The 18,982-nt window shown below is 35.0% G+C and overlaps 2 protein-coding genes and 1 non-coding gene across 4 annotated transcripts; all 3 read right to left on the bottom strand.

The window, feature by feature from the left end:
• Nucleotides 1–2,675: 2,675 nt before the first annotated feature.
• Nucleotides 2,676–5,419, bottom strand: LOC132641337 (protein phosphatase inhibitor 2-like). The gene has a single exon (XM_060358284.1). It carries the CDS (start codon nt 3,366–3,368, stop codon nt 2,910–2,912), a length of 459 nt encoding a protein of 152 aa, XP_060214267.1. The 5' UTR covers nt 3,369–5,419; the 3' UTR covers nt 2,676–2,909.
• A 127-nt stretch (nt 5,420–5,546) lies between these two features.
• On the bottom strand, nt 5,547–9,846 carry LOC132641338 (uncharacterized protein At4g28440-like). Of its 2 annotated transcripts, none has more exons than XM_060358286.1 (3): nt 9,710–9,846; nt 8,473–8,691; nt 5,547–5,994 (listed from the first exon to the last, which is right to left on the bottom strand). In XM_060358286.1, exons 2-3 carry the CDS (start codon nt 8,675–8,677, stop codon nt 5,804–5,806), a joined length of 396 nt encoding a protein of 131 aa, XP_060214269.1. In that variant the 5' UTR covers nt 8,678–8,691; nt 9,710–9,846; the 3' UTR covers nt 5,547–5,803. The 2 variants fall into 2 exon arrangements, with proteins under 2 accessions (XP_060214269.1, XP_060214268.1); XM_060358285.1 differs by lacking the exon at nt 9,710–9,846 and adding an exon at nt 9,227–9,503.
• An 8,099-nt stretch (nt 9,847–17,945) lies between these two features.
• LOC132643039 (small nucleolar RNA R71) lies at nt 17,946–18,051 on the bottom strand. The gene has a single exon (XR_009583495.1). It is a non-coding gene; the product is annotated as a small nucleolar RNA R71 (small nucleolar RNA).
• Between the last annotated feature and the right edge of the window lie 931 nt (nt 18,052–18,982).

The raw sequence follows: 18,982 nt of genomic DNA, 5'->3' as shown, positions 1-18,982 counted from the left end.
GCCCTTGTTTTCAATAAAGTAAAACAATCCTTATTTGGACATAAGACTCTTTAACCCATTTTTAAATTATAAAATTCATTACCTAGGCACAGTTTTTCGATACTCCAAATTTCTTGTTCAAATTAATATTTTTTCATGTTTTAATAATAAAATAGAAATATTCTTTAGTTTCTTAGGTTAGATATTAAAGGATATGGAACACTCTTGGCAAACTTGGTGAAATCCTGTAAAAGGAAATACTTCTAATAGATGCTTCTGAGAAGAACTTGGGCCATAAGAAAGAGTAGATGTGATATTACTGGTGAGTCCAGTAAACTATTTTAAGTGGCCCATGAAAAGAAGAAGCCCATATGCTTTCTTCCTCAGTTCCTCTTCGTTTAGCCATTACAGAAATTATACAACAGCAACAAACTCGGTGTAATTCCACAAGGGGGTCTAAGAACGGTAAGACGTACGCAGTCTTACCTTTACCTTTATGGGTTAGACAGGCTGTTTCTATTTGACCCTTGGCAACCGTCCTTCTTTATCCGGACTTGGGGCCGGCAATGTGAACGAGAAACGGAGTTAAAAATTAATTACTCGGCAAGTAGTAATTATAAAAGGGAATTTTACACTGTATGCCAATTATGGCAAAATATTTACCCGTTTTAGCCCATCTTTTTTTAATTACCCGCCATAGCCATTTTTTTCCTCTTCAGTTTTTTACTAGTCTTATACATTATTATACAAGGTTCATACATTGTCTACAGTAGATGTATAAAGTTATATATTGTTGTATAATATTGTATACTAGTCTTATATATTATTATACACTTTTATACAAGGTGTATACATTGCCTACAGTAGATGTATAAAGTTGTATATTGTTGTATAAAGGCGAATATTCAAGTTGGGCCATGAAATGTTAGGCTGTAGATTTGTAATTTAAAATATAGGCTATGAATATGTAATCTTGACCCATAAATTGTTTATAAGTGAAATTTCCCCTAAATTACTAAGGCACACTAGTAGCAATGCTTCTTTTCGGAAATTCTACTTAATCTAAATAATTTTGCTAATTTTAGTTCGAGATTTTTCCACTTATTATAAATGGAACTTTCATTATGGTTAAATTTGGATATGACTATTAGCGCTATTAGTTCGTATGGAATTAGTTAACTTGGTAATCAGAAAAGCTTAAAATTCCAGTTTAGTCCTGATAGTACTTGAAGTACATCAAGTTATATTTGTAAATAATTATTACTCCCTCCGTCCATTTATACTTGTCCAGTATACTAAAAATAGATGTACATTTTTACTTGTCCAGTTTCTAAAACCAAGAGATAATTTACCATTACATATTTATTTTACCCTTATTATTAATTATTGGTTGGAAACTTCAAGGAATTATTTGTGTTTGGACAACTTTTAAAATATGTTTGATCGATTTCAATCATTAATAATTAGGGGGGATATATAACAAAATTATCATTTTATTTATTACTCCTTAAGGATATTCCAAGTCAAACATGAACAAGTAAAATTGAACAAAGGAAATACACCGGATGGAGCATGAACAGACACATTCTTGCGGGGTAAAAACTCACTTGCACTCCACTTTTGCACCAAAACAATAAATACAAGGTACACGTTTTTGTCATGAATCGAACAAGCTGTTAAAAGTATTAACTCGAGAAATAATAATAATAAATAAAAGCTAATAAAAAAAATTATTTCTTAAACAACCCTGATTCTTTAAAGGCTAATGAAGCCAAGTGAACAGAGCAACATATATCAAAATTCCCAAAGTTCAACAATTGAAATAACAATGACTAACCATGGAAAATTATCTAATAAAATAACCGTGACACATCTCATAACATTAGCAAAAACTGATCGCAGCCATTGACATCTGAAGGAAGATCTGCAATACAACTTGTGTTATGAACATTGAACGGGAATAACATCTTAAAGGGCACATTGGAAAATTTAGCAAATTTTATTGGGACCCGAGTTGGAAAATATTTAAATAGCAATAGGATAGTAAAAGTAGTTCGGTTTACTCTTTCAGTTTATGATTAAGGCCTCAATTGTTTTCGTTAATATTAAAATGTCTGAATCTGGATGCACATCTGAATGATTACTTTGTTCAGGGGATTGGGTTTGTTATGACTTCAAAGAAAAATATACACAAGAAAAGAAGAAGAAAAAAAAAAAATGAAAACAACAGCTTCATCAACAACAGTGTCACGACAACAATATTCATGTCTTGAGATTGGACTGGAGAACCTTTCAGTAAAAAGCATTTTACCTTGTAACTCGTAAGTGAACTTATCTGTCATAAATGATGCTAAAGTTACCTGCGAATATATTTTTTGCAGGTAAAATATGCTAATAACATTAAGGAATTTTAATTTTCCGCATGTATTATCTGCCAAAATACCAGTAATTCACACTTTTCTTGTTGTGCTAAAAACCTTGGGACATATTCTACTATATTATGATCTCATAACCTCAATAATTCATTTCTCTAGCAAAAAGTCATGGCAGCAATTGACATCTAAAGGGAGATATGACATACAACTTGCAAGAAAATTATACACATGAAAAAGAAAAAGACAGAGAAAACAAAAAAGTAGTTTTACCAACAATGGTGATATGACAAACATTCATGTCTTTGGATCAAGATCCGGAAATTAAATGAAAAATCTTTCAATAGAAAACGTTTTACCTTTTTCAGTAGATTTACCTGTCACAAATCTGAATCTGTGAGCTTTAGATTCGTGCTAAATAGTCCTATCGAGAATGCAAAGCGCATACTACCAAAAAATTATAACGCCTATATAATTAGCACAAACACAATTGTGGGAGTTTCAAATATCAAATGATTAAATGAAAAATGGAAACAAACACTTATGAAAACAAGATGACTATGCAGCAGTATTTGCCTTTTCTTCACCATTTGCCGATGGTGAAGAAACACCATCGACGTTATCATTATCATCATCATCATCAGGAAATTCTTGAAGAAGGGATCCATTTCTTTGTAGCTCTTTGATTCTCTTATATTCATCATAATGTCCTCTTCTATGCTCTATGAAATTCTTTTTCCTCTCTGATTCTTCGGAACCTTCATCAGCATCATCTTCTTCATCATCATCATGTTCCATGACATCATCGTCATCATCCTTATTACGAGGAGATCTACTTTTACTTGAACATGATGCCATGTCATCATCCACGTCATCACTACCGTTGCCATATTCCTCAAAATTATCATCATCAGTCTTTGCATGATGATATGGTGTCTTTGGTTCAGTGATCTTCATTCTCACAGGTTTATTTGCTTCAATTTCCTCCAATTTTGCCTCGTCCCATTTTACTCCCATATCTCGACAATGCAATAAGAAAAAATTTCAAGCAAATGGATCTGAATAGAACGAAATGGATATAGATGATTCGTATAGTTGATCTCGACTAATATAATTTATTGATTGGAATATTTCTTAATTGATTCTCAATCGATTCTACCTAAGAAGGCATGAGGTAGGCTACCGAGAAAATCATGGGGAAGGACGAGTTAAAATTTGTTTATTAGAGGAATGGGAGAAATGTTCAACAAGTTGAAACTTGATGCAGTAATAAATTTATTATTTATTTTGTTTGGACTTGAACATGACACGTAATTTCATAGTTCCTTGGAAAAATTTAATACATCATGGGATTAGGTTAAAGTCATCATCTAAATATGTAATCAACTACCTACTCCTTCAGGTTAATTGGTTTCTATATTTCCTTTTATTCTCTTTATTTTTTTTCATATGAGACCTTTAATGGCCATTCATGAGTCTCAAATGTTACCTATCTTCGAGGGAAAGTGGAATGATCGTTAGTTTATATAGTAGTAGTTGAGAAGAGCAGTTTATCATGGGTTAAAGGTCTATTTGCTGTTAAGTGAGCTATAAATACTGTAGTTAGAGTTGAGTGTCTTGTCTCTTTTCTTTCTTTTCTTTCTAAATGATGTTTTATAACTTAAGATATTCTTTATCAATGTTTTCTCCACGATGACTAGAAGTCCAGAAATGTTATCGAAACTTTTCCTTTTAGAAGTTGGACTTCGAGGCTATATGCATTTTGTCATACTTTCCCTACTTTAGACCACAAACTCCAAAGTCTTCTTTTCATGCATAGTCAAACACCGTCACATAAACTGGGACAGAGACAGTGATGGAGCCACCCTTGTCTAAGGGATATCAATTTATAGCCTATCGCTGGAAAATTAGTGTCCACAGGTAGAAATATTATGTATATAGACAATATATTGAATCCTCGTGAACTTTTTGGTGTTTTTACTTCATTATAGTTTGAATTCCACTGATGAAAAAATTCTGATCCTGCCACTAAACAAAAGGAGTAGCAAGTTTTACGCCACATCATATTATTATTGCTCTAAACTGGATGACTACGTCAAAAACATATGTTTGCTCTGTGAATGGTAAGCTGAGTTAAATATTAGTAGAACTTTGGGCACTTGGAAAGCAACTTTAGACTCCAGTTACCATAATTAACAAACTATGTGATTGGTTTGAGCTCATCATTGCAATTCTATAGTTTCAGAACCAAATCTTGGGCCCTCGTAGAATCAGAGTTATATTTGCAATTTATACACTACAAAAATACTGCTAGTTTTTGTTTATTAGTCCTGGTCCAAGATAATAGAAGAAGAGCCAAATATATCACCTACCTCCAGAGCTAGGACATTGGTCCAGTGATAGTGATAAAAGCACCTATGTTTACGCGCACGTCAAGGGTTCAAACAAAAGCTTGATATACGATGATGAATTATGTGCATATCACGAGTTCGAACCGTGTCGCGAACAAAAGACTGATATTTAAGTGAAGAAGAGTAAAAAGATGGATTCATTATCTACCTAGTTTTGAACAGTGAACCAGCTGGCATTCGGAAATTTCCCAGATTATTTGAAAAAAGAAGGGAAACGAAGTTATGAATTACAAAAAGCACTAGATATAGAGCCCGTTTGGATTGACTTATAAGTTGTTTTCAGCTTTTTTGAGTGTTTGACTGGCCAGCTTAAAGTCATTTTGTGCTTAAAATAAGCTCAAAAAAATAATTGGGTCCATTTGACTTAACTTATCTAAAGCAACTTATAAGCTGAAAACAGCTTATAAGCCAAAAAAAAAAAGTTAGAGCCCGTTTGGATTGACTTATAAGCTGTTTTCAGCTTTTTTGAGTGTTTGACTGGCCAGCTTAAAATCATTTTGTGCTTAAAATAAGCTCAAAAAAATAATTGGGTACATTTGACTTAGCTTATCTAAAGCAGCTTATAAGCTGAAAACAACTTATAAGCCAAAAAATAAAAGTTAGACTACTCCAACTTATTTTTTTTAGCTTATAAGCTGCAAACAGCTTATAGGCATAATCCCATCCAAACAGGCTCTTAGACTACTCCAACTTATTTTTTTTAGCTTATAAGCTGTAAGCCCATCCAAACAGGCTCATAGTAAGTTCTATGGTGGCTACAAAATAAAAACAAGAAGGTGCATAATACTGTGAAAAAGCAGTCCTCCAAATAAAGAAACAAGCAAGTCGTACTACTGTTTATTGCAGCTACATGCCTTGCTATCTACAAAAACATTGGATCCGTCACCTCCACTACCAAAAAAAAAAAAAATTGAACTTTCTGACTTAACAAAACAAGTAGTTTTTCCTCAGCTGATAAAGCCAAATTAGCATCCCTATAAAAAGAAACTTACTTATACTCTCCGCAAATATGCATTACCCGTTGCGATGGCTTGCCTCGAGTCACTGCTCAACGACAGTCACTTGTTCAAACTCGATAAGGGACAGATTATTGTCTTCCTTGACAGAGAAACTAGCAGGTTCGGTAACTTCAATACGCCCCCACCTGTCCACTGCGAGCCTCATTGATCCCTTGAACATATCGATTTTTGCATTGCGCAAAATTACAGTAGCGCCATCTTTCATCATGTCGACTGAAAGAGAAAATCCTTGAGTTAACAGAAGGATAAGATAAAGAGACATCATGATATCTAATGGAGTCCACAGAAGCAGTGTTCAAGGGGGAAAATCCGGAAGGATCCAAGATGCATGAAAACATGTGTACGCATATTCTCTAGAGATACATGTAGTTTGACAGCAAATTCTTAATAATTTCGTGATCAATCACCAAAATAATTCCTAAAGAAATACCGATTCATGAATCCAAATCACCAAAGTGAAGGAGTTTATAAATCCAAATCATTAAAATGAAGGATTTTATGAATCCAAATCGCGGCCATCACATAAAGGTTACAGTTCCCAGAAAGAGAGATTAGAGATTCGGCCAAGCAAATCAGGAAAGCTGCATATGAAACCAGCCCAAAGACAGATAGATCTATTCAGAAGAATAACATGTTGAATGCCAACTGACTGCCCCGATTCATTCACATTCCACTCAAGTAAAATCTCAACAGCAGAACTGCAAAATTAGCATTTTCTAAGGTTTTCTACTTTTTGGTATACTTCTTGTATACGGCTGTGTTTTTGCTCTTCTTTTTTATGAAATTTATTATTTGATAAAAGAAAACTGCAAAGCGAGTTTGAACAAATAAGTGAAGTTTCAGGTTTGTGTCAAATACTTAAAACATCATAACATTTTTGGTTGGCTTTGGCAGCAGTCAAAAGCAGAATCAGACGTAATTGCTTAAATCTAACGAAAATAGCAATGAGATCAAATGATCCATTTAGGTGATACCAACTAGTTTGGATTATGGCTTAGTGAATGTAGTATTTATTGTTACACTTGCATCAGGCCCGGGTAGGAATCAGTGTGAGATATAAAGAACAACCAGTAAGAACTACTAACTTGCCTTAAAAGATACTTTACTAGTATTGACATGAAATGGACCCAAATAGTGCAGGATATCTAGAGGATTCATATCATTGATTGTTTACGTCTAACTAAATTACAGTTTGGGATTTTTTTTCCATTTTTCCAAAGAAAATTGAACTAAGGTTAAGATAAGGTATTTCGGTCCTTATTTTTCTGTTGTCATGTATCATAGATTGGCAAGATCTGATCCTAATCCAACAGCCCTTACACCAAGGTCAATTAACTACAACACTAAAGTTTTTTTGAAATTCGTAACATGTACTACAACCCTAAAGTTTCTCCTGTCCTTTCACTTTTTGGTTCTACTTTTGGGAAAGAAAAATGGTGTACACCAGATAAACAAATTCTTTTTAATTTGACAATCAGCTAGAGAGCTATGAAGTCTTTTCCCGCAAAAATTTTGGTCCTGAGGTTCACTCCTCTTGACTCACATAATTACATAGTAACAATAACACACTAAACACGCTAGCCAAAGTTCTGCACCAGGGAACAAGTAAAATCTTTAACACGAGCAATTTTTTCCAACTACTGACCAGTAAAAGCTTTACACATACTGGAAGGACCCAGTTTCACCTTGTGTGAGAGCACGATCATTATGAACATGCTCCTCTAGTTATGTTGCTCGGACTCTTCAAAAATCTCAACGGGTGCGTGTCAGATTCTCCAAAAGTAGTGTATTTTTGGAGAATCCGACACGGGTGCGGAATCGAAAGGAAGAGTCCGCGCAGCTTAGTCGTCTAGCAGAATCATTAAAATATCGCCCTGAAAAAGTTTCTGGTTTCACCAAGTAATAGTATATTAGAGTTAGACCCGATAAGAACCTGATAGTCAGAGAATTCAATGGCATGGCCTTGAATACCAATGCAAAGACGTTTTAATTGGAAAGACACCGATTATTATTCCCTAGGTTTAGAATTAAGCCTTAGATCACAGTGACACACCCTATTTGAGTACACGGGAGGACTTCATTGTTCTTTATCTTTTTTTCCCCTACAACAGCATTAGCACATCAAGTTCACAGCAGCAATGTATTATCAGACCACAAAAACATAGACCATCAGCTCCTTTACTCACTCAATTAACATTAAAGATACAGTCTTTAGACTTTTTACTACCATTATACCCTTATAATCCAGACTAATCTCAAATAAAAATCGTCGCAAATTAGAATGAATCCACGAAATCGCCACCGTCTTAAGCCCCTTGAAAATCTTAGTATTGCAAAACTCTCCTTTTACAGATAGATACTGAAGGCTGGATTGAAACCAAAAGAAAAGAAAACACCACGAAATATACAGGAATAATTCGCGAAAGGGGAGTATCCTATAGTTATAGTAGATTAATACACGATCTGTACAAGAGACAGTTGCATAGTGATGGACACATTATACAGCTAAACAGCAAAATCCGTCACTAATCCTGTTTAGCCACGGATCAGCAACAGATTATCAAAAAATTCTGTTAGCGACGAGTTTTTCAGCGACAGACTAGCAAAAAAGGTCATAGCTAATTCTAGTTTTTTTTTTTCTTTTTTTTTTCTTTTTGTAGTTAAAGAAACAATGAGAAACCAATCCAATACCTTGATCATTTCTAGCAGTGAAAATGATCATTCCAGTCTCATCACCAACCAAACATTCAGCCAATCGCATCTGACGGCTTTGATTTCCACGTGGCACTACCATTTTTGTATTAACCACTTTCACAGTAAGATTTAGCCCTGTGGCCATTGGTCTAAGTTGATCAACCTTGGTGAAAACTGGTTGCTGCTTCTTTGGTTCACCCATTTTTATATCTATACCTAATAAAAACACAAAAAGATCAAATCTTTACACATACCAAATCAAGAAATTGAAAAATAAACTAACAAAAACTTAAAAAGATCACATTTTTACACACACCCAAATTAAGAAATTGAAAAATACACTGACAAAAGCTCAAAAAGATCAAATTTTTACACACACCCAAATCAAGAAATTGAAAAATAAACTGACAAAAACTTAAAAAGATCAAATTTTTACACACACCCAAATCAAGAAATTGAAAAATAAACTGACAAAAACTTAAAAAGATCAAATTTTTACACACACCCAAATCAAGAAATTGAAAAATAAACTTACAAAAACTCAAAAAGATCAAATTTTTACACATACCCAAATCAAGAAACTGAAAAATAAACTCAAACATAATCAGAAATACAACAGATCATAGAGAAAAAAAACTAAATCTGGGTGAATAAACCATCACAGAAAGCTGAAAAAAAAACATAAAAGGTGCAGATTCTTGAATTTATTATATTGAATAAATAATTAAAAAGGATTTAGTTTTTTGTTAACCTGAATTGCAGAGAAAAATGAGATCTGAGTTTTGTTTTGGAGATTCAGATTTGAAGTATGAAAACTGAATGGAGACTTCAGGCTTGGGGGATTTGGTTTTGACGAGAGGGGTAAATGTCAGTTTGCTACCCTAGAAATTGTTAAGAGTTCTAATATGCCCCCCTAAGAAAATAATGTTCTAGGTTTAACCTTGATAAATGATTAATCGTTCTAAATTAGGCCAGGGCGTCGAGCCACAGCCGAGCCTAACCGTGTTTTTTTATTGGACATAGCTGAGCTGGACAAGCTTTACGGCAAGTCACTGAGCTCGCGCCGAGCCTGGATTATCTCTTCACTGTTTGCTCCCCGGGAAATTGTTAAAAGTTATAATATGCCTTCCTAAGAAAATAATGTTCTGCGTTTAACCTCGACAAATGGTTAATCATTCTAAATTAGGCCAGGACATCGAGCATGACCCGAGCCTAATCATGCTTTTTACCATACCTGGCTGAGCTGGACGAGCTTTACTATAAGTTATCTGACCCGAGTCAAGCCTCAATCAGATCTTCTCTATTTGTTTAATGGAAAAGGGTCATATATGTTTTGGATTATAAGATATTGCACAGAAATGCCCGTCGTTTAAAGTACCGCTGCCATCCAAAAGCTGAGCCATTCATGCTCCTAATTTGACGGAACGCACAAAAACCCCAACTTCTCCAATTAATATCCAAATAACCACCAACCCATTCACCTGATCCTTCAAACCCGGAAAATATATTGAGGGCGTATTCAGTCTCGCATAGTATAAGGGCATATTTGATCCATTGAAGTTTCTGAACAGTATATTGCACCAGCAATTTTCAGTTTTTTTTCAGGAGTGCACTTTGTGCTAGCCAACTTTTTTTTTATACTGCATTTTAAAACTGAATCAAATTATCCAACCATTACATTCCATCCAACATGTCTTTCTCTCTCTTTTTTAACCATCTTTCAAAAGTCCTCTTTCCACCTTCAAATTCCACCTTTTTCCTGTAGAGCTGTCAAATTGGCCTTGGCCTGTGAAGCCGGCCAGCCCCAACCCTTTAATTAAGTGGGGTTGGGCTATGTTTCCTGCGGCTCATTTAGGACTGAGGCTCAAAAGCCCAGCCCCACTAAGCCCATCAGCCTCAGAGGCTAGGCCGAGGCCAGCCCGTCAAGTAATTAATTAATAAATTAAAAATCAAAACTAATTAACAATAAATAAGAAATAAACTAAAAAAGGAACCGATACTATGTATTGTATATATACTGATACCGTCCTGCAGTTCTACTGATATATATATATATATATATATATATATATATATATATATATATATATATATATATATATATATATATAAAGGGGTAGTAAATTTTTCAATAAGAAAAGTTCAAAATACAAAGCAGGAAATTAATATTGTTTTTAAATAATTTTTTTAACAATCCTACTCGGTACTTCCTCACTCCTATATTTCTTCTTATCATGTAGTTATACTTAATTTTCTGTCTATCTCCCAAATTATTATTATTATTATTATTATATGAACAGTAAAAAGTGAACAGTTACTTTTGTTTTTATTTTTTTTTATATCTTATTCTGGATAGTATTAGGTAACCTTCATTTTAGACCTACATCTTTATTAGAGAGAAATACTATGGAAAGAATACAATTCGGAGCCAATAACTTAGTAGCTTTCCAGCCATCAAATTGGACTTTTAAAGTATTACCAGAATACGTAATAGACAGACAACAAAGATGCTTAGTGGATAATTTATGGATTTCGCATAATAGAAAAGACTGTAAACATTTTGTAGCTACTATAAATTCTCTTTGTCAGTATTTTACAGACCGAAATTTAGACAAAAAATTTAAATTTTATGTTGTAGTTCACGGTAAAACTAATGGTGTTTTTCAAACTTGGAAAGAAGTTTTAGACTCTATTAAAGACCTAAGAAAACCTCTTTTTAAAGGATTTAATGATTTCACTGAAGCATTAGACTATGCTAGAGGAGTATTGGGTCCAAACTACTATATTTCTCCAGCTCTCAGACAAAACCCAGACAAAATCCCTCAGTACAATGTACAAAAAGACACAGACAAGATAATTTTTTGTGATCACTGCTCTACTATGACTGACGTGGTCAAAAGATTAAACCAGCAGAAAGAGACATTGGTTCAAGAAAAAATGAAACTCTTGGATCAAGTGAAGACATTAGAACAAAGACTACAAGTGGTTATGTTCGAATTGATGCAATCTCAGAGTTCTCCATCTCAGACAAAAATGGATGAGACGGGTGTGCATTCCCCAATGAATGCAGTCAGACCCACTGTATCAGGTAAGGATACAACTAGTGCGGTTCAAACGGTAGCCGGTAAAGACTTATCAAATCCGTTGATGGCTGTCACTTTGCCAAAAAGTGAAGATGAGGGATGTTCATCTCTCCAAACAAGACGGAGACTACCAAAGACACTTACGCAAGGAGCGACTTCTACAAAGAAAATGTCACGACCCGTCTAGAGGGACGCAACGAGCACCCGGTGCTAGCCCACCCGGGCACCCCTTAACTTACACTTATGCTTACATCTAGGTGAGCCATACAATTAAACATATACATCTATTCATTCATCGTACTAGTCCCATTGGACGACATTGCCTTTATATCATAATTGGCATCTATGCCACATCAACGTACATGAGCCGACAAGGCTATCAAAATGATATACAAAACATAGGCCGACAAGGCCAGACATATCTAACCATATACACGTGACTACGGGCCTCTAAGAAGAGTGTAACATATCACATGAGCGGGACAGGACCCCGCTATGCCCATAATTATGTACACAAAAGAATAAGTACCCAAAAGCTATGGCTCCGAATGAAATGGAGCTCTGCTATGTAATCTCTGAGAAAGCAGCTATGGATCAAGCCTGTCTCTCTGTGCACCTGCGAGCATGACGCAACGTCCATAAACAAAAGGACGTCAGTACGAAGAATGTACTGAGTATGTAAAGCATGATCAATATCAATATGGAAGAATAAATAGCAACATAAGAAATAACATAGAATGGGAGATGGCAATATCATCGTCATATGCACTTACTTGCCTTTCTTAGGAACTTTCCATTTCTAATACGCGTTTGTGTACATACATCATTATCCGCATTCATAATAGTACCCGTACCATATTTGTGCTTGTATTCGTATACATGCCCCTTATTCACATTCATTTACATAGTCATATCATATTCGTATTCATATCATATGCATAATCATATCATATACATAGCATTTACATAGCATACCCGACCATGGAGGATCGGTGTTTCATACATACATGGCCAACCAAGGCTCAAGGTTACTCATGCCTGGACCTACCAAGGCTTCAGGGTTACATCTACTTGGCCCTACCAAGGCATCAGGGTTGTCCGTACCATCTGCAGAGGTGTGCGCGCATTTCGTAATCGTATACATACTTATTTACATATCATACCCGGCCTCATAAGCTCGGGGTACCATAATAGTCATACATAGGTACATACATATACTAGCTCATAAGCATCATTTCTATTAACGTCATTATCATCATCGTCATCATTATCGTCATCGATATCATTATCAATATTATCGTCATTCGTCACATTTGCCTTAATGGGCCTACTCGTCATACGAGGAATTTAGTACAATCGTAGCATATCGAGAATCATAAGCTTAGTAACTTTGAAGATAGAAGCATTCAGAGAACATCATAAGCTCGTAGAAGATTTAGATGATTGGCCAAAGAACCATGCCTTATGAAAGAAGGGTTAGCCTTACATACCTTTTTGTTCGACTATTTACCACTTGCACGTTCTCTTTCAATAGTTGCGTTTATACCTTCATTAAAGTCATACTATCGTTAGAATCGACGACTAGCACACATGGCTAAAGCTAGAGAAAATCGGACAACATCTCCTTTATGTATACGACATTCCTCCATAGCGTATCTCAACTCCCAAACGTCACTAATGCATTCACAATACCATAACAATAATCATTATTCATCCACATTATCCACATTTCTAGACTTACTTTCAACTACTCATATCCATGGCTATAACACACAACTATGTCCATTCACGTACATTGCTCATCTCATGTTCTCAACATCATTTATAACACATTTACATCACAATACATCAAGACTCATAAATCAATGCAAACTATTTCTCAAAATGTCACTATTCATCATTCATGACCCATTTTTCTATACTCATCTAATGTCCAAGCATTTTAACTCTCAAATACCTTAAACAACATATAAATACGATAAATCTTACCTTAGATGTTGTAGGAATGAGCCTTGGTCGAAATACTTCACTTGAGCAAAAACCCTAGTTTTCCTTCAATAAGATTTTCTTGACTTGAATAATCTTAATGGGTTTCCTTACACTTGATTCACTTGATTTGTGTTGTTGATGACTCATAATCCTTGAAATCTTGTGGAATAAATGTAGAGAGATGTTTTAGAGAGAGGGGATGAAATGTGGAAATGAAATAATAAACTTGGTCCCTTATTTAATAACCCAAAATTTGATCTTAAGTGAACAACACAGTGGTCGTAAACTTGGTTTACGGTCCGTATTCTAATTTACAGACCGTCCTTTGTGGTCATATTTAATCATAACAGAATCAGAAACTCAGGCTGAAACATGGTGATTTACGATCACGGTTTACCGTCCGTAAACCACTTTACGGTCCGTATTTCAGGTCGTATTTAACCATTTGATCATTTGGCAGAAAGTTGAAGTTTTGGAAGCCAAAATACAACATGGCAGTTTACGAACCGTATACCACTTTACGGTCCGTCTTTCACTTTACGACCAACTGGCCAGAATGCAAACCTGCAACTTTTCACATTTCCAAAACTTATAATTATTCATTATGGAGCATAACCTATCTCTTATTCCAATTGCCTTCGGAATCTTACTTAGGGTTGTCAAATGTTATTTCTTACTCATGAAAACATCGGATACTCGTACTCCTCGCGGGTCCATTCACTTGGACAACAATGGAGGATTTTTCCGAGGTGTAACAGAAAAGAACACTTGTAAAAAAGAAGAAGGATGAAACAATAGAAACTATAGCAAAAGAGACACTAGAAATTTTTTTCCAGACAAAGGAACAAGATAAACATATAGTTAAAAATCCTAGTCCAGAATTATCTCCAAGTTAAGGGATGTCACCAGTCCATAGTTCAGATTTCGAAGGAGATGATATTAATTTCCAAGACAGTGCATTTCAAGACTCTCAAGATCTAAATGATGTAGACTCAGGCAATGAGTTTTGATTCTATTGCACTACATAATTTAGACACATAAAAAAAAAAAGCTAGGGTATATATTCTATAGAATATTATATATATATATATATAAAGCGTAAAAGAGAAGCTAGGGTTTTTTAATCACTTTCTCTTCTGCACAGCTTGCTTCGTTCTTTGTCGTGGTATCGTGGATTTTCTTGGTTTCTCAAAACTCAAAGGTATAATAGTATTATAAGTCTATTTCTCTTTTACCCACTGTTGATTTTAAGGCTATATGTGTGGGTTGATTTTTTAGGTGATTCTCTTTTACAATACTTGATAATGTCATATTGTTTTGTTATCTTTCTCTGGTTTCATAATAAAAATTGTTGAATGTGTTGTTTAAAGGTTGGCATCGAGTGAAATTTTGAATTTGTTCATGTTTGTACATTACTCTAGTCTCGTTTTTCGATTTTTCTCCTATTGTTTGTTTGTTTGATACTAGCTATAAAGTTCCAATCTTAATGACTTTTATGTATCTTTAGAGTTAAATATATTAAATCTTTGTGTTTATGTTCTTAATATAGGTACCAGTGGGATTATGTCTTTTCTGTAACTTTGATATTTACTAGCCATAAAATCCCCATCTTTGCTCTTTATTTTGTATTTCTAGATTTCAATTTGTTATGTTTCTGTGTTTGTTGTAATGGGCTTAGGTGGGTTTTTGTTTTTAATCTAGTTAGTTGTGATCTTTCAATCTTTACTAGCCATAAATTTCTTACCAGTCACCATCAAAGAATAGGCCAACGTGTATATAGAAGAATGAACTCGTACACAACACGTGAATATTACAAGATATAATCAGACACCACACATGAATGTGAGAAGAAGGTGGAGTTAGGTAATTAAATTGGAATATGAGTAGGATTCATAAGCACTATTAATTGTCTCCATTTTTATGATTATTTTGTATCTTTAGAGTTTAATTTGTTAAATCTTTGTGTTTATAGTTGTGGGCTTTGGTAGTATATGTGTTGGGTTTATGTTAGATTTAGGTATTCAAGTTTTACTTATAGTATACCAAAGAAAATATGAGTAGATATAGTATTCAAATTTTACTTATGATTGTTCATTGGAAGAGGAAGAAGAGAGTGACTAATTTCTTATTCTCCTAGAACCCTATGAATACTCTGTTTATGCTACGAAAGACTGAAATTGTTATCCTTTTTTTAACATTTAATTGAAATTGTGGAATTTGGGGGCCTTTAAAAAGAGAGGTAACGGTAAAAGAAAACACTTAAGATGTCATGAAGCTATTTAAATTGTGATAGTGTTGTCACTACAGTCTTTGTTTTGAAAGTTGCAAGCCTTTTATTTTAGCTGATAAAGTTTATAATTTGTTTAAAAGAATAGAACAACCAGAAATTACCTTTATGCTTTATTATATACATTAAACTCTGTATTAGTCTTGTGATATTTGGGTAGTTCGTTTATGCCGGTAACTCGGTAAGTGATGTGCTAGGAAATTATGGCACATCTAAGGCCTTTTTACGAGAAGTTTTATTTGTTTTTAAGCAAGTCAGTGGCAATTTAATGTGTTTTTAGTGTTTTTTAGGTAATGGAACAATTTTGGATGAAAATAGTCAAAAGTGCAGAAGTGGCCGTAAACTCAATATACGGACCGTAATCTCAAAGACGGGCCGTATTCCACGGCCGTATTTAAAGATAAGCATAACAGAAAGGCATGCTGAGAAGATAGTGAAATACGAACAACTTTTACGGAGCGTATTTAATCATTGAGAGAGTTGGCAGAAAGTTGAAGTTTTGCAAAGTGAAATACGATTATGCAGAAGACGGACCGTAAATCAAAATACGGTCCTTATTTCAGGAGGCTGCAAGTGCTCATGTCTTGAAGGAAACCTTGGGCGTAAACCGGTTTACGGTCCGTATTGTGATTTACGGACCGTATTTCGCATCGACGGGGACCAAAGTATAAATCTGTAACTTTGACGTTTTCAGACCCTATAAATAGCCATTATAGGGTTTTATTTGTTATGAGTTAATATATTTTTGTCTCTTGACTTAGAACATCAAATACTCTCTAGTTTTTGAAGACTCAAACATCAATTCAAGTATTATCAATTTCTCTTTTCTTCGAAAGTAAGCAATTACGAATTCTTCAATTTCTTATTTCTTGTCCTTTGTCATGAGTAGCTAAATTCCCTTATTAGGGTTGTGAACCCAATTATGGGTGTTTTGTGATTGATATACACATAATGCATTCTTAGGGTTTATTTATTCTTCATTCATAATTAATGGTTGCAAACATTGATTAAGGTCATCAACCTTGATTTATTTGGGAAAATAATTAGGGTTGGTAAGAATAAATAACAAGGACTCAAAGCTTTAAACTTTATTTAATAAATTCACTTAGGAATAAGAAGAATTTACTTGGCATAATTAATCGTTCTTCATAGTTACTTTCATATATTTGGGAAAATCATAGAAAGAGATAATCTTTAATTATTGGGAAATAGTAGAGATTCATATAGAGGTTAAGTGCATTCATATAATGATCCATTAGAAGTATATCAAGATCAATACCCATGATCATACACCTTATCTAAAGGGGAAACAACCTTGGTTTCTTTTACCATAAATTACAACCTGAAGCAATTAGTTAGCATTTAGTCATAAAACCCCAACTTTTACAACAATCATCGGATTAAGACATTAGACCTAAATTAAGCATTCTACAAGTTTAGTAACATTTTCACACCGTATTTCCTGTGGGATTCGACCCCAACCTAGTTGGGTTACTATAATTGATATCGTCCGCGTTATACCATTAATATATATAATTTGAGCGTATCAAATTTTGGCGCCGTTGCCGGGGAATACGGTTTTGAAATTACTAAATAGTATTTGATTTGATTGAAGTCTTTTGCTTATTCCATCACACCTTGTTTGCTATTTCTTGTAAACCAGGTGAACATGAATCAGAATCAACAAAACCAACGTGTTGGTAACCAGGGGAATCGATTGAATAATCAGGCGAATGAATCAGATTAAGAAAATGTCTTCGCTGATCTTATTCCGGAGGAGGACTATGCATCTGCTATTGTTCATCCTCGATGTGGAGCTACAAACGTACAAACTGACTCCTCTCTATACCAGTTGTTGAAGCTTGAGGGCTACTTCCGGAACTCTGCCGAGAATGACCCTCAATGTCATTTGCAGAATTTTATGGATGTGTGTGCTAATAAAATCCAAAACAACGTTCCACAAGATGCTATTCGGCTGAGGTTATTCAAATATTCCTTAGCTAGAGATGCAAGAGCATGGTTCGAGAAGCTGCCTCGGAATTCTATTACTACATGGGCAGAGATGGTAGCAGTCTTTCTCAAGAAATGGTACCCTCCTAGCAAGAAGGCTGAGATTCGTGACAAGATCTATGAATTTAAGCAGCGACCGGGGGAACAGTTATATGAAGCTTGGGAGTGAGTCAAAGAGTATTTATAAAAGATTCCGAATCATGGTTTTCCAGAGAACATATTAATGGAGAAGTTCTACCGAGGGCTGGATCCAGTGACGCAATCAGTTGCTAAGAATGCAGCTGATGGTTGTTTTGTAAATAAATCTTACCGACGAGTGACCAACATGCTTGACAGGCTGACTACTCACAATCAGGCTTGGCACTCAAATAATGATGATGTTGTGCCTTACGGTAGTGCTATGATCCAGAATATGATAAAGGAGAATCTAGATACCCAACAAATATTGGCTGAGCTTGCAACAAATATTTCTTTGCTAACAAAGAAGTTTGATGAGACCCGGATTAATAAGGTGAATGTTTGTGAGGATGATGCAGGTATGCCAAAAGGAATGTACCAGACTCAAGAGGATCCATTTCATGATGGACCTCCTATGCAGATTGAAGATGCTAACTATGTGAATAACTCTCAAGGGGTTTGTCAAAGACAGAACTACCAAGGTGGTTACCAGAATCAGAATCAATGGAGACCTCAGCAAGGTCAAGGTGCTTATAACAACTTAGGGAACTACAACAATAATTATGGTGGTGCGAACCAAGGGAGCTACAACAACAGTAACAATTTTGGGAACAAGAGTTCCAATCCTTATATACCACCGAAAGGGCAGTCAACAGAGCAAGGTAGTTCGAAGGTTGAAGCAATGCTTGAGAAGATTTTGGAAAATTAGTCTATGTCTGAGAGGACTTTATCTAGGTTGACAGAGACAGTGGGTTTCCATACGGCGACTATTCAGAAGCTTGAGTCACAAATGAGGGATATTTCTAGAGAGCATCACCCTCCTAAAAAAGGGAGGACTTTCGAGTGACACTATTCCAAATCCGAAGAATGGGGGAAGCGATGTAGACCGTGTGTTTGCCATCACTACTAGGAGTGGTAAACACTCCTAGGGGCTGATAAGAAGGTTGTTGATCTTGATCCT

This window comes from Lycium barbarum, chromosome 5, assembly GCF_019175385.1.
Source record: "Lycium barbarum isolate Lr01 chromosome 5, ASM1917538v2, whole genome shotgun sequence".
Classification (NCBI taxonomy): domain Eukaryota; kingdom Viridiplantae; phylum Streptophyta; class Magnoliopsida; order Solanales; family Solanaceae; genus Lycium; species Lycium barbarum.
Note: the sequence above shows the minus strand (reverse complement) of the source record. Positions and strands in the feature narration are given on the sequence as shown.